The sequence below is a fragment of the Garra rufa genome, chromosome 23 (assembly GCF_049309525.1).
Source record: "Garra rufa chromosome 23, GarRuf1.0, whole genome shotgun sequence".
Taxonomy (NCBI): domain Eukaryota; kingdom Metazoa; phylum Chordata; class Actinopteri; order Cypriniformes; family Cyprinidae; genus Garra; species Garra rufa.
The window spans coordinates 30,307,029-30,334,462 of NC_133383.1; the positions used below are offsets into that span (position 1 = coordinate 30,307,029).

At 36.5% G+C, this 27,434-nt stretch overlaps 1 protein-coding gene across 3 annotated transcripts in view; it reads left to right on the forward strand.

Annotated features, from left to right (window-relative positions):
- The first annotated feature begins 7,475 nt into the window (after positions 1 to 7,475).
- palm2akap2 (PALM2 and AKAP2 fusion) overlaps positions 7,476 to 27,434 on the forward strand; it is a 148,202-nt gene continuing 128,243 nt past the window's right edge. Inside the window, exons 1-2 of one of the 3 annotated variants that reach the window (XM_073830116.1) lie at positions 7,476 to 7,628; positions 24,903 to 24,948. In XM_073830116.1, the coding sequence (XP_073686217.1) occupies positions 7,519 to 7,628; positions 24,903 to 24,948 (156 nt within the window). In that variant the 5' untranslated portion in view covers positions 7,476 to 7,518. The remainder of the gene's footprint in view (positions 7,629 to 24,902; positions 24,949 to 27,434) is intronic. The other 2 variants (XM_073830118.1, XM_073830117.1) reach the window with 2 other exon arrangements.

Here is a 27,434-nt window from a genome sequence, read left to right on the forward strand (position 1 = left end):
ATATTGTGCCTTATTTTGCACCAGTATATCCAAAATGATTATTATGTTACATAACTCATTATTAACTACTTATAAAGTAACATGAATTCATGACATGTAATGTATCATTATGTCATGACTTTACTTGGGGGGGCACATAATTGTTAACTCAACATTAATTACTTATTAACTAACCTGTAGGAACTAACATGTAATTAAGGTGGTGCTGCAGTACTGCATTCATGCAGTAATTCATATGACTCATGTCGTAGTTACGTTAGTTCTTTATTAGTTCTTGATTAATGCATGTCATAACTAATCATTAGTTCATAGTCAAGAAATTACTAATTCAGGTATTAATGCATGATAATTCATGTAGGCTACTGTTATTGTAAAGTGTTACCGTACAAAGCTTACCCAATGCATAATAATTTCGCTTCAAATACATTGCAGAAATGGATCATTTGTATTTGTGGCAAGAGAGGTAGTCTAAGCCCAACTTTACTTTCAGTTTCGCATTTAATTTGTTTTGGATTGCTTAGGCAATTTTATTAGGTTAAAGTTAAAGGATTTGTTGTGGAGTGAGGGAAATATTGTCAAAACATTATAACATTACGCTGTAGGCCTGTTTATTTCAGAATACAATAAAATGTGACTTATAGGCCTAGCCGCTGTGACCTGTCGGTTTAATTTTTCCTCTCAAAGACTTACAATTTATGTTAATGTGTTTTACCTTCTGCAAACGAAAACAGCCGCTTGATTCGGTTACATATTCTTACTGTCAGTTAACAAATTTACAATAGAATTTAGCTTTGCTTCCCAGATAGTAACGGGGTCTGGGCCAAATCTGGCTTACATTCCACACTTGTCTTTTATTCACAGTCTTGACTGCAAATGTTTGTGATTTGTTTTATATTATAGATTCTGACAATTAAAACAGGCTCTTGGATTCATGAAATCAATCACTATCTTTGTTCAAAAATGGCAGTAAATTAAAGTGCTGTTTTTGTGTGTCATATTTTAGTAGCTATATACAACAAATCTACAGCGCTTCCATTAGGCTATTTTTTACGAAGCTGTCAACACTGTAAACTCTGACGACATGCAATCAGTTGACGAACACCCATTCATATATAGACTTATGTTATTCAATAATATGTATAAAATTATTTTATTTACAAATGTCATGTTTTCCCTGTTTTATTCGTTTAATATTCTGAAACTGGTGCCATTGTTTTTTTTTTGTTTGTTTGTTTGTTTGTTTTTTCAAGAAAGAATTCAACCCCCCATAATGAGATAAATCCAGCCCTGTACATGATACTGATTTTTGTTGCCAAATTGGTTTGGAAGAGTAGTTAAATAAACAATTAAACTGAACTTGTATGGCTGTATGACTGACAATTTAATTGATCACTGAGAGAGCATTGACTTTGTATGATGTTTGTTCAATAGAAAAATGACATTTTAAAAAAATAGCTTAGATGTAGTGAACTACTTTTGCCATGATGCTGTAGCTTAGCTTGCTACATTACCCAAGGCTGTAGCTTTAGTGTAGTTAAGCTTCATTTAATGAAGAGTAACTGTTAGCTTAGCTCACTACATTTTCCAAGTAGCTTGCCCATCACTGCTTGTTAGGTTTTACAGTGAGGGCAAGGGTTCTACTACGGTGCAGAAACGGTAACAACATTGTTAAAATAGTCCATGTAACGTCTGCTTTCCTAATATAATTCTACAAATCTACGACAATACTTATGCGCAAAAATAATAAATATATATAAATAAAAATAAATATAAATAAAATAATAAAATGAAACTAAAAAAATACTTTATTTAACAATTCTTTAGGTTGAACCACTGATGTCACATGGACTATTTTAATGATGTCCTTACAACTTTCTGGGCCTTGAACATGTCAGTTGTGTTGTTGTCTATACAGTGTTATAAAGATATAAAAATATCTTAATTTGTGTTCTGAAGATGAATTAAGATTTTACGGGTTTGGAGTGACATGAGGGTGAATAATTAAGGACAGAGTTTTCATTTCTGTGTGGAATATCCCTTTAAAACCCTTTATATTGTCTTGTCTCATGATGTGAAGGGAGTTTGTTATATTTCTGCCACAGTATGTCCAAGAAAGTGTATTCAATTGTACCTTGAAATGTTATATCAATGTAGGGGAGACTATTAATGTCCAAAATTCACTCAAGAACGAAGATCTTACATTGGATGATCTACAATACACTACCAGTCAAAAGTTTTTGAACAGTATAATTTTTAATGTTTTGTTTGTTTGTTTTTTTGTAAAGAAGTTTCTTCTTCTCACCAAGCCTGCATTTATTTGATCCAATGCAAAACAGTAAAAGTTTGAAATATTTTTACTATTTAAAATAACGGTTTTCTATGTGAACATATTTTCAAATGTAATTTATTCCAGTGATCAACGCAACATTTTCAAGCATTATTACACCAGTCTTCATGATCCTTCAGAAATTATTGTAATATGCTGATTCGCTGTTCAAGAAACATTTTTTGTAATATTATTATTATCAATATTTAATAATTTCAGGATTCTTTGATTAGAAATAGAAAGGTCCAAAGATCATTATTTATCTGAAATAAAAAGCTTTTGTAATATTATAAACTATACCATTCAAAAGCTTTAAGTCAGTATAATAGAAATACATTTTTTTGTGCCAAAAATGCTTTAAATTGATTAAAAGTAATGATAAAAACATATTACGTTACAAAAGATTTCTGTTTCAGATAAATGCTGTTCTTCAAAACTTTCTATTAAGAAACCTGAAAAAAATCTACTCAGCTGTTTTCTACATTAATAATAATAATAATAATAATAATAATAATAATAATAATAATAATAATAATAATGTTTTTTTCTGTAGGATCATGTGACTGGAGTAATGATGCTAAAAAATCGACTTTGTAAATTACATGTTAAAATATAGAAAATGTTGCTGTTTTGCTGTACTTTGGATCAAATAAATTCAGGCTTGGTGAACAGAAGAGCCATCCCCTACCAAAAAGAAGTTTACTTCCAGTTTATTTTATTAAGTATACTTAAATTTAAGTATATTTTTAAGCATACTTTGTGTGGTAAGTATACAAATATCTGTGTACTAGTAGTATACTTTCAAGTATACTATTTCAATACTCCTTGCGACTAAATTGGCCTACTTTCTAGTATATAAAAGTAAACTTTTAAGTACACAACTATATGTTTTTAGTTTGTACTGCAAGTATACTAAAAGTGAACTTATAGGTATACTGATAGTTTACTAATTAAATACTTTTTATGCATTTTAGTGCACTTTGAAGTATAGTTTCAGTTAACTACTAGTTTAGTAGTTTTATACTGCAAGTATGTAAATTTTCTTTAAGTGAACTTTACATTATACTTTAAGTATACTACTATGTCCGTATTTAGGTATTATTTTTTATATATTTTGTTATATGAATATCTGAACATACAAAAAATCTAAAGAAAGAACAATATCTTCTTGTAAACTAAAACATTTTGTTCTAGCTTCATGCATTCTTTTTTTATAAACACTTGAATCTGGCTAAGTATCATAAATAAAAAATAAATAAATAACATGTTGAATAAAAACCAAATAAAAAAATCAAATCAAAACGTAGACGGAGTTGATCAACACCCCAAAGCTTGACAGTCATTATTACCTCTTCATGGGTCAACATTTTATTCCATAACGTTACACAGCTTTAAATATCTATGGTGTTGATGCTGTTTTATGTCTGATGATTGTGTTAGATTACATGTGGAAGCATCTGTTGTTTCGGTTTCTTCTTCTTGTGTTTTGGAAATTCTGTCCAGAAGATGCGTAATAGCGCCCCTATAAAAATTAACACACAGATTCACAGAGCACAAGTATAGCTCAAGTTTAAGTCAAGTATACTTGAATGTCATTTTAACCATATTTCTGAGAAGTATATAAAGCACATTTCTGAGAAGTACATAAAAAGTAGACTGAAAGTATACTTTCCTATTTTTTAGTTTAAAGGAAGTATATTAATAGCACACTTGAATAAACTTATTTTTCATAAGGGATATTTTGTTCAAAAAATGTAAAAAATAAATAAATAATAACTCTAAATACAAACATGCTATTTAAGTAACAGTTAACTAACTATGCATTTTAACTAACAGTATAAAGACTATTTTTTGCATGCACAGACTGCTGCTATGAAGTCTTTAAATGCTAATGTTTTGTAAATTAAAGGTGAGTTAGTATATTTAGGTGTTGCTAAAGCCAAATAAGTCACAAAACCATCTGAAGTTTAATAATTCCAAAAAGTTTGATAACTCAAGGTATTAACTTGACATAATCTCAAACATCCGAGTGTGTGACACTCAGGCACGCAGAAGATCCGAACACTTGAGTGGAATGTGACCTTGCTCTTGTCTTTTAAGAGCAGCACAGCTCAATCCCACTGTCTGAGGAGAATGTTTTGCAGTAACAGCTTTACTCCAATTAAAACAACATGCTAAAAATGCTGAAGTTCTTTGGTCCTGGTGTTTGCTTTCTAGCCAAAGTGATTTATGAAAGAAAGTGTGTGTGAAGTTTACAGTTCCTGTACCAACAGCTATTCCTAGAAGACTTCTCCTAGCAGACATCTGGTCCAAAGTTTCTGTGCCTCAAATTAATGACAACAAGTGGCAGGAGTCAATATTGTAGGGCTTTTTAATGAAAGTTTTAATAACATTTCTGTCACACTTGAGGTCTGAAAATGAAATTCACAAAAATTAAAATAAAACAAGGTTTAGTTAACAAATTGAAAGGTAGATAAATCCAAATATGAATAAGCAATGCAAAACAGCATGCTTAACACAAGAGGTGAAAACACAGCAACTTAAATACAGCGCAAACAAGGGAAACAATGATAAACACCTGTGCTGATTAAATTAATCACCATGATGACAATTAATAAGTGGCAGGAAACTAAACAAAGGAAGACAGGAAATTAATAAATAAAAAATAAAGTATATAAAAATGAAACTTAGTGCAAAATATCTGAAAGTCTATGACATTTTTGGTGTGCGTTATTGTCTAATTAAATATTATTTTTAAAATGTGTGCTCAATTTCAGTTAACATTTATATAATTTCAAGTTAAAAAATGTTTATTTGTGGTCTTAGTTTTCATCTTGTTCAGAGAAAGCAATACATTAATGTTTTTTTTCTAAAACATGTATTGTGATCGAAAGGGAATTTGCAAGGGAGTGAACAATGGTCAAGAATATTTAGTAATTCACACCTGAGAGACAAAGAGCGCTCTCCTAATGGCCCATCAATGAGACTGTGACTGTCAGGTAAGAAACAATGTGAGAAGATTAAAAGAATGGAGCTTTAGATTATTTGTATTTTATTTACAACACAGTATGATCAAAACATACATAATGAAGTTCAAATGCACATTATTGAGCTCCCTGATCTAACCACAGAGATGTGAACAGACTTTGAACTGATTTTTTTTTTTTATTCTATTCACCAAGTGAAACAAATAAATCATACCTGATATCTACAGTGGTGTGAAAAAGTGTTGGCCCCCTTCCTGATTATTATTATTATTATTATTATTATTATTATTATTATTTTTTTTTTTTTTTTTGCATGTTTGTCAAACTTTAATGTTTCAGATCATCAAACAAAATTAAATATTACTCAAAGATAACACAAGTAAACCCAACATGCAGTTTATAATGAAGGGAAAACAAAATCCAAACCCACATGGCCCTGTGTGAAAAAGTGTTAGCCTAAAATGGCCTGCATGGCAGAGTTCCAAGACGAAAACCGCTGCTGAGCAAAAAGAACATAAAGGCTCGTCTCAGTTTTGCTAGAAAACATCTTGATGATCCCCAAGACTTTTGGGAAAATACTCTGTGGACTGACGAGACAAAAGTTGAACTTTTTGGAAGGTGTGTGTCCCATTACATCTGGCATAAAGTAACACAGCATTTCAGAAAAAGAACATCATACCAACAGTAAAATATGGTGGTGGTAGTGTGATGGTCTGGAGCTGGAAGACTTGCTGTGATAAATGGAAACATGAATTCTGCTGTCCACCAAAACATCCTGAAGGACAATGTCCGGCCATCTGTTCGTGACCTCAAGCTGAAGCGAACTTGGGTTCTGCAGCAGGACAATGATCTAAAACACACCAGCAAATCCACCTCTGAATGGCTGAAGAAAAACAAAATGAAGACTTTGGAGTGGCCTAGTCAAAGTCCTCACCTGAATCCTGTTGAGATGCTGTGGCATGACCTTAAAAAGGCGGTTCATGCTGGAAAACCCTCCAATGTGGCTCAATTACAACAAATCTGCCAAGATGAGTGGGCCAAAATTCCTGCACAGCGCTGTAACAGACTCATTGCAAGTTATCGCAAACGCTTGATTGCAGTTGTTGCTGCTAAGGGTGGCCCAACCAGTTGTTAAGTTTAGGGGGCAAACACTTTTTCACACAGGGCCATGTGGGTTTGGATTTTGTTTTCCCTTCATAATAAAAAGCTTCATTCAAAAACTGCATGTAGTGTTTACTTGTGTTATCTTTGATTAATATTTAAATTAGTTTGATGATCTGAAACATTAAAGTGTGACAAACATGCAAACAAATAAAAAGTCAGGAAGGGGCCAACACCACTGTAAATGCTTGCAAAACTCATCATCCATCAGTTGTCAAGGGACTTGTTTTACACTAGAATATCAGTTTAGTTGAACATCTTAAATTGGTACAGTGCTCTCGAAAACAGTTTGAAGAGACTCAAGTGAAAGACAGCAGGATTCAACCCTGACCCCTCATTGGAAATACAGATATATTTAGTCAACCTTTTTTATTATGCTTTTTTTTTATTTTTCATAAAAAATATAATAATAATAATAATATTACTACTAATAATAATAAATACAATATAAAATAAAATAAAAAATATTTGTGTGTGTCTTAAAATGCTGATTAAATGTAGGTAAATATTTCTATGGGCTCTCTGTACAGATAATCACATAAAATAAAATAAAATAAAATAAAATAAAATAAAATAAAATAAAATAAAATAAAATAATAAAATAAAATAAAATAAAATAAAATAAAATAAAATAAAATAAAATAAAATAATATTCAAGGCAATATGTGCAAAAATTGCCTGCTTTTGAAATGAAAATGTTTTTGATAAAAATTTAAAATTTTCCACAAATTCCCATTATTTACCAAAAACATTCACATTGACATTGTACTTACAAATCATTTTTGAAGATCATACAAACTCGTACAATAATTTAATTTGTAATATAACATTCTCAAATGAAAGTTCAACAAGAAGCACAATCTCTACCAATAAAATCAGACGTTAAACAAATGTGACCCTCCCTCCTGTCTCTGTCTCAGTCTCTCTCTCTCTTTCTCATCCTGCAGGCTAGACAGAGCGGAAGCTGCAAGCGGCAGCATCCAGCATCCAGCATCCATCTGAAATCTCAGGAAAAGGTGGAGGAGAGCCATCAATCCCAAGGTGATGCTGGTAACTGCAGTGGAGAGGAAACAAGGAAAGCCAGAGAACGAGGAAGAGGAAGAAGACGCAGCCATGATGGGCACACCTCTCCGGAGGAAAGCCCCAGCATATGAGTGAGTTCTTCCATTTTTCCTCGCCCTCCCTCTGTTGGGTTGGACATCACGGACCGGTTGCCGTGGCAACGGCAGCCAGGGCGGCAGGAGGATGATGATGCTGCAGCAGCTGCTGCTGTCTGCAGTCATGGATTCCTCCATGTATGTCTGTGTGTGTGTGTGTGTGTACCTGGTATTCATCACGTTGTGGGGACCAAATGTCCCCACAAGGATAGGAATACCAGTAGATTTTGACCTTGTGGGGACATTTCTCAGGTCCCCATGAGGAAACAGGCTTATAAATCATGCACAATGAGTTTTTTTGATGAAGTAAAAGTGTGCACAATCTCTGTGTGTGTGTGTGTGTGTGTGTGTGTGTGTGTGTGTGTGTGTGTGTGTGTGTGTGTGTGTGTGTGTGTGTGTGTGTGTGTGTGTGTGTGTGTGTGTGTGTGTGTGTGTGTGTGTGTGTGTACAGCGGACATGCATGTAATGTGTCACAGTATTATTAGCAATGAAATCATAAGTATGAATGAACATACCATAGGAATGATGAGATCGAATTAAGATAGCTTACGCTAAAAATGTTGACTGCCATCATCTGTTTTGGGGTGTTGGCTGCTTATCCAATAGGGAATTAGTGTAGCAACTGGTCAGGGAATTAATGTCAGACTTGTGAAATAACAAGGACAACCTGGTATCTTCTGGTATGTTCAAGTCTACAGTGCCTTCACAAGTATTCATACCCCTTTATTACCCCTTTCATACCCTATTTTTTCACATTTTGTTTTGTTGCAGCATTATGTTAAACTGCTTTAAATTACTTTTTTTTCTCCACATCAGTCTACATCACATACACCATAATGACAAAGCACAAAACAGGTTTGTAACAACTTTGCAAATTTATTATAAATAAAAAACTGAAAAGATCCCGTTGCATAAGTAATTATACCCTTTTTTGGGACACTCAAAATTTTGCTTGCAATTCATTTGAATGAGTCTGATTTAGAAAGGCACACACCTCTCTGAAAGGTCTAACAGCTGAAAACAGCCTTAACACAAGTCTGTCAGTGCCTGTAGAGCTCACTGACAGACTTGTGTTAAGGCAATGATCTAGGGAAGAGTTCAGAAAAAATCTGCTGCATTGAAGGTTCACAGAAGCATTATCCATAATGGAAGACGACTGGAACAACTAGAACTCTAGAAAATGTCTGCCAGCCCCCATCCAAGCTGACAGAGATGGAGAGGAGAAAAGGTGAGGCAAAGAATGGCAGATCATTGCCAAATGCAGATGTGCAAAGCTTGTCACATCAGACCCAAAAAGACTTGAGGCTGTAAAGGTGCTTCAACTATGTACTGAGTTAAGGGTATGAATACTTATGCAATGTACTTATTTCAGTGTTTTATTTTTAATAAATTTGCAACTCTGGTTTTTGCTTTGTCATTATTATGGTGTAGGGAGTGTAAACTGATGTGGGGGAAAAACTAATTTAAAGCAGTTTAACATAATGCTGCAACAAAACAAAATGTGAAAAAAATGAAGGGGTATGAATACTTTTGCAAGGCACTGTATGTCTGATGCACGCAAAAGCATGAACTGGCTGAAATGACAAGCTTCAATCATCATTAGCCAATTATGGTTGCAGATTACATTGTCAGCAACAGAGTTCAACAACTCCGTGTTTCCCAAAACTAGAGCTGTCACCATATCAGATTTATCACAACACCACAAAATTCATGGTAACGCTATATAGTCACAATATCTATAGAAATCTTGCAAAGTTAAAAATTAAATCATGCTGTCAGTTAAATGCATCTTCTTCTTTTTTTTTTCTTTAGCATTGCATATAAAAGAACATGACACTATGACTAAACACTAAAATGCTAACTGGTTTTAATTTAGCACACTGTCAAAGACAGACAGTTCATGAGACCAGTACCAGATTTTATTTTCATTACATTTTTCAGAATTGTGAGTTATAAACTACAGTTCTGAGGAGGCAAGGATGATATTTCATCAGAATTTGTGAGATTATATCTTATTCAGCTTGCAATTGTGTGTCATGGCACCTATTGTATCCATTGGCGTTCTTATTCTTTTTCTTTTCCATTTCATTAAGTCTATGGCAGCCCATAGAACCGCTTGCGGGAAAGTTGTGAAGTTTGCCATACAAATAGGCCTATGTCACGCAACAATTGAATATCGAAGAACGACTCTGAGTGGGGAGACGGCAGTTCCGGTTAGCTTTTTACAATAGCGGAGGCCGATAAATACCACTGGACCAAGTCTCTCTGTAACTTGCCTGAAGTCACCTACGACGACGTGGTTCGGATTGTAAATGAACACTCAATTAGAAACGTCCAAACTTTGGAATAGTTTGCCGAAAGTAAAAAAAAAAAACACGCTAACATAAATTGTAAGTCTTTGAGAAGAAAATTAAACCGACAGGTCACAGCGGCTAGGCCTATAAGTCACATTTATTATATTCTGAAATACTAAATTGCATTGCAGATTATGCAGTTTTCTGTTGCTACACGGGCGCTCAGTTTTTTTTTTTTTTTTTTTTTTTTTTTTTTTTACATTTAGCCAAAATATAACGATTCAGCGCTTCACATAAGCAATTTGGTTGTCTCGACAACAAATGCTAGACTAAGACACTCTTTTCATCCCCTCGAATGCAAAAAAACATTAGCTTTTATAAATACAGAAAACATGTACTTTTTTAATCAACAGTTCTTTATGTACCTTAAGTCTGCAAACAAGCTGAAATGCTTCAAACTTCGCGCCACACTTTATTCACGAGAGAGGCGGGAGGAATAATACGGTTTGATTGACAGTTTAACGAGCCAATGGCGTCACGAGGTTTAGTGGCGGTGGCATCGCTTACTGACCCAGGATCAGTGAACCGTAGCAGTTGTATTTCCGATTTGAGCTTAAAGTATAGAAAAATATATAGCTTTTAGCTTTTGTTGACGCTACCACGCTACTTGATCAAAAAAAAAAGAGCTTAGCTACTGAAAAGCTATTTGATTCAGAAAACAGCGAAGCTACCATCACGCTACTGAGAAATGTAGTTAAGCTAGAAACTAGCAATGACCGGAAGTTCTATTCCCTACTCCGCGTTCCGGAAGCAGGAAGTGAGACATAGGCCTTTTGAGGACAGTCTCAACATTAACCATAGCAAATTTGTAGTCTCTAACTTAAACTCTCTAGCGCAATCACTTGTCCAAATTTTCACTCATGTTTATGCTAATAACTTTTGAATCACAATTCTTTTTTTCTCTGAATCCTTGGCTCATGCCAAGTCAAATGAACACCAAAATGTAAAAATCCCAAGGTTTCATTTTTTTCTGTTTTTAATAGAACTTTTTCAAACTCGTCCTAGATGGTTTGTCTGAATTTGGCCAAAATTGGCTCAGATCATCTACAGACCATGCTGGCAAAAAGTTATGGAATTCAAGTTGATTTGTCAAACCGTTCTCAAATAACACGCAAACAAATTCTACAAAAAGCACACAAAAATTGATGTGAGCCTATATCTCCACAACGGTTTGGCAAATTGAGAATAAACTTGGTGTGTGTGACAAGGAAGGCTAGCACTTGCAACAACTCATGCTTTGGTGGTGTGTGGCCTATTTTCAAGAAATTCAAACAATAAATACTGTATTGTGTCTCTTTAATGTGACAGATCACTGTATGGCCTCCATCAACACGTTTCGCTCGTCTTTTCTTTTTTACTTAAAACATGAAATAAACATGAATGGATATCAGAACATATTTTACTTTGATTGTGGCAAGACATCAATACACCGTTTTTCTAGTTTAAGTTCACCAATGTTAATCTACATTCCTGTGTGATTTGTTTGTTGTTCTTTTTTGGATTCTGCACTATAATTGGTCAGATCACCTGTCAGTCAAGCTGACTAACTTTGGTGGATGTAAACTTGAAAAATTGTGTGGATTGACATCTTTCTGCAGTTGAAATAAAATAAATTTTGATGTTCATTCATGTTTTTCACGTTTTAAGTAAAGAAAAAAAAGTAAAGCAGAAAAGACCATCACTGATCTGTCACGACATATTAAAGAGCCACAAAACAGTATTTATGGTTTGAATTTCTTAAATACATCTTAAATACTATGTATCTCTTTTTTGCCCAATACAGTGCCTTGCGGAAGTATTCATACCCTTTAATTTCATGTTTTATCTTGCTGCCTTATGTTAAACTCAGTACTTAGCTGAAGCACTTTTACAGCCTCAAGTCTTTTTAGGTATGATGCAACAAGATTTGCTCATCAGCATTTGGCAATTATCTGCCATTTTTCTCCTCACCTCTCAAGCTCTGTCAGGTTAGATGGTGGTACATATTTTCAGGTTTCTCTGTAAATATTTGATTGGATACAGGTTCAGCAGAGGTCTAAGGGTCCTTTAGGTGTTTTTTTCGAATTCCGAATGTGGTTTTTTTTTTTCTTCTTTTTTCATTGAGAAGTAGATTGAGTCTTGCCACACCACCGTAAAGCCCAGATCAGTGGAGTGTTGCAGTGATGTTTGTCCTTCTGTAAGTTTCTCCCATCACTGCATATGATCATGGAGCTCAACTAAAGTCACCATGGGGTTCTTGGACACAACCAGGAAGGTTGTTTCAAACTACATGCTTCTGTGAACCTTCAATGCAGCAAAATGTTTTCTGAACTCTTATGTAGCTTGATCCAATCCTTTTTCTGAGCTCTACAAGCCTTTTTTTTTTTTTTTTTTTTTTTGACCTCAGGGCTTGGTTTTTGCTCTAATATGCATTTTCAGCTGTGCAACGTGTGCCTTTCAAAATCATGACCATTCAAATGAATTTGCCACAAGTTAACTTCACTCGAAGTGTAGTAACATCTACAAGCAATATGAACGCTTCTGAGCTAAATTTCAACTGTCCTATATAAGGGTATGAATACTTATGCAATGGAATGGAAAGTTTTTAATTTATAATAAATTTGAAAAGATGTTAAAAGTGTGTTTTTTTGCTTTGCCATTATGGTGTATGGAGTATAGGCTGATGTGGGGGGGGGAAAGTAATTTAAAGCAGTAAGGCAGCAACATAACAATATGTGGGGAAAAAAGCGTATGAATACTTTTGCAAGGCACTGGACATTTTTAACTACATTTGAGATATGTGATTGCATATACATATGCATTCTACCTGTAACAAATTGCAATCATAATTTTAAAAAAAAACTAAATTTAATATTTGCTGACCATGTTTTTATATATTTGGTATATAAGCATGTATTTAACAAGTAATGTACAGTCAGCCATCCAGCAAAAAAAGAAAAAAAAAACAACTTTCAAGACCTTAGTCATTCTGATGGGTCATTCTGTAATAATGGCTGGCTGTATATTATCCCTTTCATTTTCAAGCTCATTTGTAAATAATTGCTTATTAATTAAGCCACATCAGTGCAAACCTGTTCCCTCGAAAGTGTCACTACTGAGATGCAGCGGTACAGCTAAAACCAGATTAAGGGTGAGTTTACAACCATTATCAGTTTAAACGGACTGAATTTATATCGATTTGCCATACAAGCCATGCTAATTTTAGCAATTTAGCTCATCGTGCCTGTGACAGTCTGGTCTGGTTTAAGAGTGCTATCTTGATAATAAAGAAGGCCTGGAGCCATCACACCAAAGAATGCCTTTGAGTTTGTCCTGAGCACTTATGTGACTGCAGCTGTCACATTCCACACACATGCAAAATTAGCAGCAGTCACAGCACAGCAACAGGTGGTTCTGAAGGATAAACACCACGGCTAAATCCTCAGAGCTAAACACCATGTCAATCTCATTTATAATGATATATGTGACATATGTGACCCTGGAAGACAAACCCTGTCATAAGGGTAAATTTTTTCTAAATTGAGATTTATACAACATCTGAAACCTGGATAAATAAGCTTTTTATTGATGTATTGTTTGTTAGCCTGGTGAAAAAACAGTTAAAACCAGCCTAGGCTGGTTGGGTGGTTTTAGCTGGTCATAGCTGGTCAGCAGGCTGGTTTTAGTGGGGTTTTGGCCACTTTCCCAGCCTGGCCAGGCTGGGGGACCAGCTATTTGGTCGAGATACAACTATTTAAAAATCTGGAATCTGAGGGTGCAAAAAAAAAAAAAAAAAAAAATCTAAATATTGAGACAATCGCCTTTAAAGTTGTCCAAATGAAGTTCTTAGCAATATATATTATTAAACAAAAATTAAGTTTTAATATATTTATGGTAGGAAATTTACAACATATCTTCATGGAACATGATCTTTACTTAATATCCTAATGATTTTTGGCATAAAAGAAAAATCGATAATTTTGAGTCATACAATGTATTGTTGGCTACATATGGTCCAGGGTCACATTTAGCAACTGTGTTTCCAAACTGGCATTTCCAAGTTAAAGCCTAAATCATATTACCTGATAAAGTGGCCAATAAATACCATTACATTACATAGCAAAAAAGCTGATGTATTTTTGGAGTTTGGAGTGCAAGCTTCCACAAGAATATTCTTTGAATATTAGGTTTTAAATAAGAAAATTATGTTTGAAATTAATAGAAAAAATGGTGTAAACAAGATATGTGATACAGTACCTGGACAAAGCTAAGCTCAAATGACAAATGCATTTCCAAAATGTTGCAACTTTGAGACTATTATCTTAGCTCAAGGGTTAAACATAATCAGTTTGTAAATTAATTTTGGTAACCAATCATCTAAACTGTAAATGGCATGATGATAATGTAACTACAAACTTCGCAGGCAACAAACATCTCTCTCTCTTGACTGCCATTGAAAATGTTTACATCTATTGCACACACTAGACTTCCATTGAGATGAATTGAAGTGCTAATGGATAGCTTTCTCCAGGTACTATAGACCTCCTTGGGAGGTGCAGGAAAATTACAGCATGAGAGCGCTGAATAGTAGATGTCTAAGGCATAAAACTAGAAAAAAACATAAATAGTAAAATACCTGCTATGCAATGAAATGATACAGTTATACATGTTAATTCACTAAGAGTTAAGTATTATAATCCCAACTGGCAATGCACTATTTATTGGTTGAGAAAGAAGCCAGAGCAAGTGCTGTGACAGTCTCCAGATCAACTGCAGCCATAAACACAGAAAACAGCAGGCCACTGTTGTCATTATAGGAGACGGACCAGAGTTTCTTTGGATAACTCTTTCTCGCTAAGGTTTTGGATAAACTACTCTTTCCTATTAATGCTACTCCAACAAGACTAAACTGTTTTGCAGACCATCTTCCTGGAAAACAGCTCCTCATGTTCGTCACTTAATCTAAACAGCTTTGCACAAAAATGAAACATTACCTTAAAAGATTTAGAAGTACATATTTGGGCCTCACAAAGGTGCCGTTCAGAAAATTTTAAACTTGTACACAAAGTGGTGGCTTGATTTATGTTTAACTCCAAAGCATTTCCATACTAAACCACTAATTTAAACAAGTCATGAATCATGTGTGATCACTGTGGTTGATGATTGTGTTTGCAATCACTGTTAACGAATGGTATTCGTGATCACCCCTACATCAGTGACTTACCACATACCACTTGCGTGTTTTTGTAAATCCAAGCCATAAACCAATATAATGCAAATGAATCACATTTTATAAGTATTATACACTAATGAAGATTTAATACTGCGTAGGAACTGCTTATATCTGCATTACGTAATCAGATTCCAAAAATGGACTACTTGTAACTGTATTTTATTAAAATGTAATGGTACGTTTAAAACAAGTTAGGTAAAAAAAAGTAATCTAAAAAGTAATCTAAAAGTAATCTAAAAAGTAATGTGAATACATTACACTGCAAAAAATGCTTTTCTTACCTAGATATTTTTGTCTAGTTTCCAGCCAAAATATCTAAAAATTCTTAAATCAAGAAGGATTTCACTGCAAACTAGTGGTTTTGTCTTGTTTTCAGCCAAAATATCTAAACATTCTTAAATCAGGAAGGATTTTCTAGACAAGTAAAAATTATTGTTTTGTTTTCAGAACAGAACAAGCAAAATAATCTGCCAATGGGGTAAGAAAAATAATTTTATTTTAAACAGAAAACAATACACTCACGAAACCAAACCTGTAAGCAGAATCAAGGTGGAAGAATTTTAGAGCCTAAATTTAAGAATTTTTAAGACCCACACAAATACAATTTAACACTATATGAGTCAAGTAATATATGGTAACATATTAAACAGTAAAATTACAAAAACAGCAGTTGAGCTTATTGAAAATGCAAATATATTCTGCGCCAGCAGGTGGCGCTTTCGGAACAGCAGAAATATAGTGGTTTTCCAATAATGGCTGTACACAACATGTTTAAGACCTCTGGAAATCATAATTCAAACGTTCTTGTACCATTTAAGATGTTTTATAGCCTTAAATGTGATACAGCTAAATTTAAGACTTTTTAAGGACCTGTGGAAACCCTGAGAATGTAGTTCTTTTCCAAAAAGGAATTGGATCTCCAAAAATTAAGCTTCTAGCGTTAGTTCTGGCGGGTCACGTGAGTCAAGCTCGCATCAGCTGACTCTCAGCTGATCACATCTACCTATAGGAATGCTAATCCTATCACAGCATTTTTATATAAGGCTGCATTTAGTATTCAGTAGCTTTTTCGCTTGCTCAGGAGCAAACAAGACGATCGGCAAATTCCGCTCTAGAGGCGTTCAATCAGGTTTTTGCAACAGGAGTTCGTTTCTCAGTTCACCAAATTCAAGTACTTGTGAACTTGAACGAGAATTCGCCGCGTTGACTGTTTAAGCCGATAGACTCAGTTGTGACCTGTGCAAGCACTGCTCTCGCTTTATAAATATTAATATACATCCTTTGTCCGGATCTACAACATTTACATAAGATCTACTTCCATGCTGGAAGCTAAGCTAAGTTTCTTATTATCAATGTTCATTGCCTATGCTATGTTGGCAAATATACTGTCATAAAATGTTGCTCGTGTTCGGTTATTTGGTAGGCAAGCTGTGGCTTTAGGCTAGAGACCTGCGTGGGACGGATTTTTCAGCTCCCGCAAGATTCTGAGATATGTATCGCGTCCCGCTCTTGCTGCGACATTTATGTTTTGTCCCGCTCCCGCTCGCATATAAGTATCTGATATAGATTCAAGTACATCGATCATCCATGGCAGAATGCAAGCAAAGCCTTAAAACGGGCATCAGGTCATACGCGTTCTCATAAGCTCTTATAACACAATGATTGCTCACGCAACATTTTAATCGAATTGCCTATTCTTGCGTTGCTAATCATATTTGCGTATAGTTGTCCTGCTGCTTTTGTGCAAGATGCATAAACGTGTCTCCACCAGCCCGCACCGGCACTCGATCGCCATCAAGTTCCAAATTTCATAGCTCTATTATATGTCGCTGCTATTTTAAACCAGTGCTATTGGGTTTCGTATGTCTGTTTGAGGATTTAAAATTTATATATACAAATTTAAGAATTCAGTAAGAGCTTATCACTAAACTCCATAACGCATTAGATCCTCAAGTGTCAGGGAAACATTGTAACCTAATGCTGAATGAAACCTTGTTCATTCAGAACGAAGTACCGTGCAGCGCGCTCAGCTTGAAGACCGCTCGTTCGCAATACAAGTGTAAATTAATAGCTGACGTTTAAATAAGTACAGCGCTCTATACTGTGCATATGGTGCTTCATCGTTCACGTCATGAGATTTTGGCAAGCGAAACAAGAACAATTAGGGCAGAGCATGCCTCTTATAAACAATGTTTACACCCTGTGCGTATCATCATCTTCTTTTAAAGGCGGTTCGCAAACTAAACACTGGCATGTTATGAAGCATGCAAGTGAATTTATTTTGCATGATTTCAATGAACGTGATTTCAGCTCAGTAATCCAGCAAATACTAGGAAGCATACGTCAAAATTTGCCTTGCTACTTTTCACAGCAATTGGTTGTCGCTTGGCATTAGCGCTCTAGTTTTGCGTAGTTGAGGAATGCCAACCTCAGCCGCTCTTCAACGTCGCTTCAATCCCGTTATGCACCATGCGAGCATTTAAAATCAACTTCCTATAAATGAATTAGAAATGCTCACTCTGCCACACTCGCTACATGCCTGTGGAATGCACCATAAGTGTATCGGTACATGCTTGATTCTCATGCAGATTTGCTACAAAGGATGTAATTAATGCTAATGATTATGCGGATAAGGGAAACATTCCTGTTGCCTAACTTCAGGTATTGACTATGCTGCACTGCATTAAAGGGGTACGCTGCTCTTCTCAGCTGCCTATTAAAGATGAGCACCCCTTTGCTGCTGCTCCTTCTGCAAAGCCATGCTGCCCCTGTCTTTGCTTAAGCTTTCAGGGTATTCTGATTTGCTTGCTTGGGAAGATTTATCGGATTGTTCTTGAAATGTGCTTGCTGCTACAGAAAAAAAAAATCCCTTTATTCATCGCTGAATATCTTCACAAGCTAAGCTTCTTATTTAATTCTAGTTACTATGCAACATTATTGTCAAATATAGCTCATTGTATAAAAAAAAAAAAAAAAAAACCACCAATGTCAATGGGAGGTCAAACCTGTAACTGGGTTGATTTGAGTCATTATGCTGTAATAGTTTTAAATGAAGCTTTAGGCCATGTTAAATCTACAATCTCTGATCCAGTTGTTTGCTTGCTTCTATGGCTGCAGTTTGCTGTGTTTGCTGTAAACTAGAATGCCAATTCTAATGTGTTTCTGCATCTTTTAAGTTTCAGGTACTGCTTTAAAGGGGCTTGCTGCTCTTCTTACTACTCATAAGATGAGCACCCCTTTGCTGCTGCTCTTTTCTGCAAAGCCATGCTGCCCTGTCTTTGCTTAAGCTTTCAGGGTATTCCAATTTGCTTGCTTGTTAAGGTTATCTGATTGTTTTTGAAAGGTGCTCGCTGTTTAAAAAAAAAAATATATATATATATGAAATTTATATTGCTTTTATGGCTGCAGTATGCTGTGTTTGCTGTAAATTAGAATGCAATTCTAATGGGTTTCTGTATCTTTAAAGTTTCAGGTACTGCTTTAAAGGGGCTTGCTGCTCTTCTTACTGCTCATAAAGAAGAGCACCCCTTCACTGCTTCAATCCTCCTGAAGGGGCAAGCTGCTCTGCTTACCTGCTCATAAGAAGAGCACCCCTTCACTGCCATCGATATGTATGCGTGGATGCCCCATTGGAACTCTCCAAGCACGTGGATGTGTCCGCCACATCGCAGCGGTCCACTTGACGTCATTCACTATACTGTAGGTTCGCAGACCAACGGCTGTGCAGGACTGTGATATTTCGAATATTCAGTGATTTACTATGGTGATTTACATAGATCTAGGGGTGAGTTACATTAGGTGGACGGCTTACATATAAAGGCCATAGAAACAGTTGCTAATGGGGCATCTAGGTATATATATCCATGTTCACTGCTATAATCCTCCTGAAGGGGCAAGCTTCTCTGCTTACCTGCTCATAGCAGAAGAATCACTCGCTGCACTCTCATTCCATAAGGCGTTTCAGTTAGATTGCTGTCAGCATGTGGTTGGGGGCGTTCAGCCTATGGTTGTTTTGGGGGGGTTATTATGCACTCCCTGCTCCTATCCATGCTAAGCTGCATGGATAGGGCAGGGAGTAATCAGAACAGAACCATACCCCCAACCTAAAAAATGTACGCTAATTGTAAGTTTTTTGACGATAGTGGTATTTTCAATATTTTTCAGGTACTGTACTTAGCTGTTTAAAATAATAGCTCTTCTTTATTGCTACACTCCTTCGGATGCTCTTCGTAGCTGCTTGAAGAGCATCCGTATGCTGCTACCCTCTTTGTAAGGGGCCACTGTCTCAGTCTCTGTTATCCAGAGGACATGTTCTTTCAGATATGCCATCAGTTGCGGTTGGGGGAGGTTCTGGCCTATCGTTTGGTTGGGGGGTTATTATTGCTGCTCTCCCTGCTCATTCACGACATGCTGCATGAATGGGCAGGGAGTTGTGCCAGAACAGAACTACCCCGCCAAATCAAAATTGTATGCTAAAGTCTATTATTTTGACGATAGTGGTCCTGACAGAAATTAAGCTTCTAGCGTTAGTTCTGGCGGGTCACGTGAGTCAAGCTCGCATCAGCTGACTCTCAGCTGATCACATCTACCTATAGGAATGCTAATCCTATCACAGCATTTTTATATAAGGCTGCATTTAGTATTCAGTAGCTTTTTCGCTTGCTCAGGAGCAACACCCTCCTCCATCCCCAACTCCTCCTTTTGCGACAGTCAGGGCCTGGTTACTGATTCCACTGAATCAGTCTCCTTTTATCTCAATCTATGTGTTACACTTAAAATATCATTAAGTACATTGATGATATCTGCTTGTTCTGTTCTGTTTACCCTGGGGGGTTATTATTGCTGCTCTCCCTGCTCATTCACGACATGCTGCATGAATGGGCAGGGAGTTGTGCCAGAACAGAACTACCCCGCCAAATCAAAATTGTATGCTAAAGTCTATCATTTTGACGATAGTGGTCCTGACAGAACTACAATGTGAGGCGTGCGCTGTATTCAAAGTCTTGTATTCAGTTAGTTATATTATTACTAGGTAGTCCACATATAATTTTGTTCGATGAACAGGCTGGCATTTAAGTCTTAGTCACATCTTTAAGTTTGATGCATATGGTGCTTTTGAGAATAGTGGTGCCCTAACACATTTCAGATGTTTGTATTAACTAATATCACAAAATGTAAAATTTTACTGATGCAATTTGTTATAACCATTGTCAGCCATACAATATGATCAACTAATGTATCAAACAAAGCAGGGTGTTTACGCAGGCTTCTTTGGAAAGTGTTGGTCTAAATTTTAGCCCAAACTAATATAGAAGAAATCCCCTTTTGCTAAACAGATTAGACAGTTGGCACTTGGGCAACTGTCTTACATTTGTGCTCTTGAGAGACAGTTTCTAATACACCCTGAAGATTCTGCAAAATGTTAATTATTTTACCAAAATAATAGGGATCATACAAAATGCATGTTATTTTTTATTTAGTAGTGACCTTTTAAAAGATTTTTACATATAGTTCACATGAGAAAATAATAGTTACATTTATAAAAAATAACCCTGTTCAAAAGTTTACATACACTTTATTCTTAATACTCTGTTGTTACCTGAATGATCCACAGCTGGTTTTTATTTAATTTTTTTTATGTATGTATTTATTTTGTATAGTGATAGTTCATGAGTCCCTTGACTCAAATGCTCAAATTCTTTGTTTTTTTAAGCATTTTTGTGTATTTAAACCCTTTACAATAATGTATGACTTTGAGATCCATCTTTTCACACTGAGGACAACTGAGGGACTCATATGCAACTATTACAGAAGGTTCAAACACTCACTGATGATCCAGAAGGAAACACGATGCATTAAGAGCTGAGGGCTTATTTTGTCTTTGGGAAAACATGCAATTATCTTTTGTAGCTTCTGAAGGACAGTACTAAATGAGAAAATATATGTGATATTTAGCCAAAATAAGAAAAATGTACACATCTTCATTCTGTTCAAAAGTTTTCACCCTGGCTCTTAATGCTTTGTTTCCTTCTGGAGCATCAGTGAGTGTTTGAACCTTCTGTAATAGTTGCATTTGAGTCCCTCAGTTGTCCTCGGTGTGAAAAGATGGATCTCAAAATCATACAGTCATTGTTGGAAAGGGTTCAAATACACAAAAATGCTAAAAAAAAAAAATAATAATAATAATTTGAGGGACCAGAAGGATTTTTATGAAGAAAAGTTTAACTGTTCAGGACAAACAAAGGACTCATGAACAACTATCAATAAACAAACAAACAAACAAACAAACAAACAAACAAACAAACAAACAAACAAAAAACACAGCTGTGGATCATTCAGGTAACAACACAGTATTTACAGTAAAATCAAGTGTATGTGAACTTTTAAATTGGATCATTTTTATAAATTCAACTATTAATTTCTCTTGTGGACTATATGTAAAGATATTTTATGTCAAATATCTCATATGTTATCAAAAATAACATTTTGTATGCTTATTTTGGTAAACATTAACATTTTGCAGATTCAAGGTGTATGTAAACCTTTGACTACAACTGTAAATTATTAACACACCATCCAGTTTGCATGTCTGAGTTCAATTAAGCATGAATTAATATATGTGACATCTCCACAAAAACCTGCACAAAACAGATATCACACCCTTTATTAAATATGTATTGATGTCTACAGCAAGTAAAAGTCGAGATGTTGTGTATAGTACAATGAACATAATAGTAGGTTTCACATCTCTCCATCTAATCTTTCTATATGTGTAAATATTGCACGTGTTAACAAGCGTTAGAATAAAGCAAGGCAGCCCGCTAATAGTGTGTTTCACTTTAAAAGTAATTTGAAAGTCATTTTGCCTTGCGTTTGCGTGGTGTTCAGTTCCCAGCGTATGGACTGCCGCACATCTGGAAGGTATTACTGTGCCTCGCTGGCTCATGGGATGAGGTCACTGTGCCAGAGAAACAATGTTGCTTTTGTCTGTTATGCCGACTGATGACGTTGCAGCCGCTGGTCGGGAATGGAAAAATAAAGCGTGCGGTGGGGGGAAGACTAAGTCTGTACACAAGTGAACTAGTGCTCTTAAGAATATATATATAGCCCTTTTGAGATTGCTATTAAATCTCTAAAATGTCTTCTAGTATATCATCTTTGACAATGGAAAAGTCCAGGTGCAGTAAAGTAACATCTTAGGTTAAAGAGAGGCCATCATGAAGAGATTTGAAACTGAAATCCAACTTAAATTGACAGTCACATGCTTAGTTTAAAAGGAATGAAGTGCTAAATAGTAACACGGAGTGCTACAGTAAACAGACTGGGCTGAATGTTTCACAGAGCTCTGTTGAATGATTTATCCTGAACTTCTGTAGAGCTGTTTGAGTCGCACAGCTTCTGAAGTCTGCCGTCTGTGAGCACTGTGTGTTTTGTGGCTTTAAGCCTATTTCCAGTAGTTACGTGAACTTCCAGGAATTTCCTCAATCTACTGATGTTCACTGCTGCTGTAGGTTGTGATTCTCTATGAATGACTGGGGCATCATGTTGAATTCACCTATGAAGCTAACTATTATTTACTGCCTGACAAATAACAGAACATTATTATGTTTCATTGCACTGATTACATTTAGAGAGAAGTCCAATAGCACACAATGCACGCAGAGTCAGAGATAAACAATAGTAATTGCAGGATAAAACGCATATGTGTTTTTGTTACTGTGACCTGTCTAAATCATTAACTGTTGCAGTACGTCTTGCATCAACTCTGTATTTATTAACTCAAACTCAAAAAAAATTCCTAACAGCCCTTTTGTCATATATAGCAACAGTACTTATACTGTACACGCAATGAAGGGTCATTACAATTTGTTAAAATTCCATTCACTGAGTTTCTTACAATTCCCACGAGTCTTCTTTTTGCAGAACACTCCAGACTCGGTTAGCTCGGCCTTTTCTCCATATAAGGAGTGTTTGTATCCATCCACCGGAGCTGAATGTGAGGTTGGATGAGGGAAAGTAGTTGGACCCCCGTGTTCCCATTCCCTACTGCTCCCTTTGGCTTCACTGGAGGAATAAATTAGAACTCAAGATGTTTAGTGCAGATTTTTGGAAGCTTCTTTCCAAAGGAGGGAAAGCAGAGACAGTAGACATGTTTAGAGTCAGCAACTTCTGCAGATGTTTTTTATGAGCAGATGTTGTCATGTTCTGAAGATCGAACCTGTATGGTTGTATTAATAATTTAAAAGATATGATATTGATTTAAAGATATGATATTCTGACATTAATTACTCATATTAGATATGAAAATTTTGAAAATGATAGATGGACATATGGACAGACAGACAGACAGACAGATGATGGAAGGATGGACGGACGGACGGACGGACGGACAGATATAGATAGATAGATGGATGGATGGATGGATGGATGGATGGATGGATGGATAGATAGATAGATAGATAGATAGATAGATAGATGATGGACGGCAAGACGGACGATGGACAGACGGACAGAAAGACAGATGGACAGACAGACAGATGACGGACAGACAGACAGACAGATAGATGACTGACGGCGGGACGGACGATGGACGGACGGACAGAAAGACAGACAGACAGACGGACAGACAGACAGATGACAGACAAACAGACAGACAGACAGACAGACAGACAGATGACGGACAGACAGACAGACAGACAGATGACGGACAGACAGACAGACAGACAGATGACGGACGGACGGACGGACGGACGGACAGACAGACAGACAGATGACGGACAGACAGACAGACAGACAGACAGACAGACAGACAGACAGATGACGGACAGACAGACAGACAGACAGACAGACAGACAGACAGACAGACAGACAGACAGACAGACAGATGACGGACGGACAGACAGACAGACAGACAGACAGACAGACAGACAGACAGATGACGGACGGATGGACGGACGGACGGACATAGATAGATAGATTTGGCACATTTACATGATGGACTTGAGTGCTCGTGTTAATTAATGTGCAACAACATTTTGCATTACATCATTTTGTATAAATAAATAAAAAATCATTCAGAATTACATAAGGGTTAGGAAAGAACAAGAACATCTTTCTTTTATGGCTGAGCTATTCCTAACTCATCAGATATTATTAAACAATAGCAAAGAATTGGCACATGTATGATTTTCATTTGCAACCATGGAGCAGATTTCCTCTAAGCTCGCAACTGCTCAAATCCCCAGTGTACGGCACACCTTTGTTTTCCATCCCTGCAGGCACACACACACTCCCACACACACACAGAGACTCATGGTTAGGTGTGACACTGGTGTCCTACCCTTAGTGACATCCCTCTGCTTGCTCGCCTGTAGCTCTCTTCCATATACAGTGGGCGGGTTCAAGACTCTGTCATCTGTCCATAACCCAGCCAGTGACGGAGAGGGAGGGATGTAGGAGGAGAGAGAGAACGACAGAGGGAGAGAAACAGTCTGGCAGACACATGGCCAGTGAATGAGAAGATCTTGCCCTCAGTACACTGTGTCTTTCACTGGCTGGCTTACTTCAGAGGACCAGGGCAGACTGTGTGCATGTGTTTGTGTGTGTGTGTGTCTGTTAATTTGCTCACCTTCAGCCCAACAGACACCAACGCACTTGGGATTACCAATCTCTCGGTTACTGAGAATTCTGCCTTTGTTTTTCCAGGATGGCTGAAGCTGAACTTCATAAGGAAAGGCTCCAAGCCCTAGCGGTAAGTTCTGTGCTGCTTTGTTCTTTTTTTTTTTTTTTTTCTTTGATACTAACATAGTTGTTGATATGCTCATAATTATACACAAGAAAAGTGTTTCAGGACTAAAATACAAGTTTGTTTGAACTCAGTCGCAAATGAAAGCATGTTATAGACCCAACAGTTTTGGTGCTGTTTGGTTTGTTCTCATTAACAGAAGATTTACTATTAGCGAATCACCCTATATGAACCACAGGGCAAGAATTTGAAATGTGACTAAAAGAGAGACTAAATTTGGCGCCAGGTCAACCCCTCTGCATAGACCAGCAGTGAGCAACAGATGGAAAACTATTTTGGCTACATTGCTTACATCTTTGTGATTCCATAGAATGCACATTGCAAAAATAGGCTGTAGGGACCAACATGTGTTGGTATACACTAGTAGCTGCCATAATATACAGTTATCCGATTCAGTTTTGAAGATAATGTCATGTATGCCCATGCAAAATCCGCCACCACAAAACCTCGGGCATGTTTCCCAAAAGCAAAAAGTTCTCATCACTAGAGTTTTTAAACTAGAGTTTAGAGTTTTGCAGAACTTGCGACCATAGTTATCTAACAAAGTTTTGGGAAAATGGAACCCTGGTTGGTGGCCAGTGTGTTCTGAGAGGTTGCTTTGTTCTTTTATAGATATGGTCTCTAAATTTGGCTCAAGTTTGTGGATTTTTCAATTTTTTTTAATCATCCATCTGGCAGAGATTGTTAATCCAATGTCTTAGAAAAGTAATACTACTGTACACCTCTCCTTCCTCAAATCACTAACGTTTATGAGCAATACAGTGATGCTTGTCTTAAGAAACGCCACTAATTGAAAGTCTTTCAAGTCTAACGATGAAAATTGTTTCTTGGCAGCTAGAACTGTAGCAGGCTAATGCCTTTTGAATGAGGTTTGATAAATGGAAGTTTAAGTGATGAGATAGCGGCCCTGTGGTAATGGTGCTGTGCTCAGACAGAGGAAATATAAATAATTAAAGTTATACAGTGTCTGGCAGCATCTCGAGCATTGAGGGATGACTGCTTCTCGAAACAAACCCAGATAATCTAAATAGTGTCTGCTCGATTGCTTTGGCATTGAAAGTTCATTTGCCAGAGCGGCGGTTTAGCCTCCAATAGCTCAAATTACAGTAATTACCTGACAATTTTCCTGCATTTAAGCAAGAATTCAGCACTTTTATCGCATCTGATAGTTGTGAACATAGTATACACAACATTTTCTTGACATCTGTTCTTGAGTAAATTTACATAGTAGTAATGGCGCTGTGAATCACTTTTCCAGCCTTATTGTGACATCAGCCACATGGCTGCAACAGCAAATGCATTTGAACTCTTGAGCACAAATGGCAAAGACTCACAAATCTGGAATTTGGTGTCTAGCGTGTGTCTTAAACCAACTTAGAATAAAATATAGCTGCTTTGCATCAAGTTACACCAAGTAATTCTCTTCTAGTAATCTGTTCCCAAACAGTCAGTCAGACAAAGTGATTCCTATCAGTTACAGAAACTCTCTGACTGCTATTTGACCAGCACAGGCTGAAACAGCATGTGGGTTTCCCCTTTTTTTAATAATAGGGAAAAAGAGTGACATTAATGAGGTGGTGAAACTTTACGGCGCTGTCTATTTTGACGGTAGCTCAATGGAAAGCCGTTATAGTCCCTTGCTGTACTATTAATATTGTATGGTCGCTTAACAACTTAACTGGGAGTCAAATGGATAAAACCAGCAATCTTTAACTCATTGTGCTTTGAGCAGTTGAGATTTGTAATAGATGTAAGATGTAACGGGTGATGGTTGCCAGTGCGGAAGTCGCACCACAGTGTTAGAATGTAGAGGGTGATTGCCAAGGCATTGTTATGAGAGTGCTAATGTGTTCTGGGAGGTTTCTAGCATGTTGCTATGGGGAATTTTGGGGAATTAATAAAGTTACTAGGTAGGCCTAATTTCCAGGGTGTTCTTGGTGATTGAAAAGATGTTACATGACAAAAGAGTCCAGTCTCTATGATGTTTGGCTCCTTTAGTTGAAGCCTGATGTTTTTCAACTTGTTTCATTGTCCAACATAAAGCCAAATATCCAATCCACCTCTATAATTATTCACTAATTATGTATTTAAGGTTAACAGTTATGGCAGGGGTATGCTGCTCCTGGTGGGCCACATTCCAACACTAGTCTTGAAGTTTCTATGCAGCATCTGAATATGCCAACCCAGGCTCACTGAAAATACATGCTTGTGGCAACGTTTCTGTAACACTGATATTACAAGCTTCATTGCACATTTCAGGGCAATTTCAGAGTAAATTGTCCAGTAAGTGGTGCTAAAACAACAGGTTCTCACTCCCAACTCGTCACATATTAACGCTTAGCCAGGACCCCTTGGCGTCAATATTTGATGCTCAAGGTACCCCTGTAGTGTATTTTTTAATGCACAGGATACCCTTTTATGCAGGTTCCTCC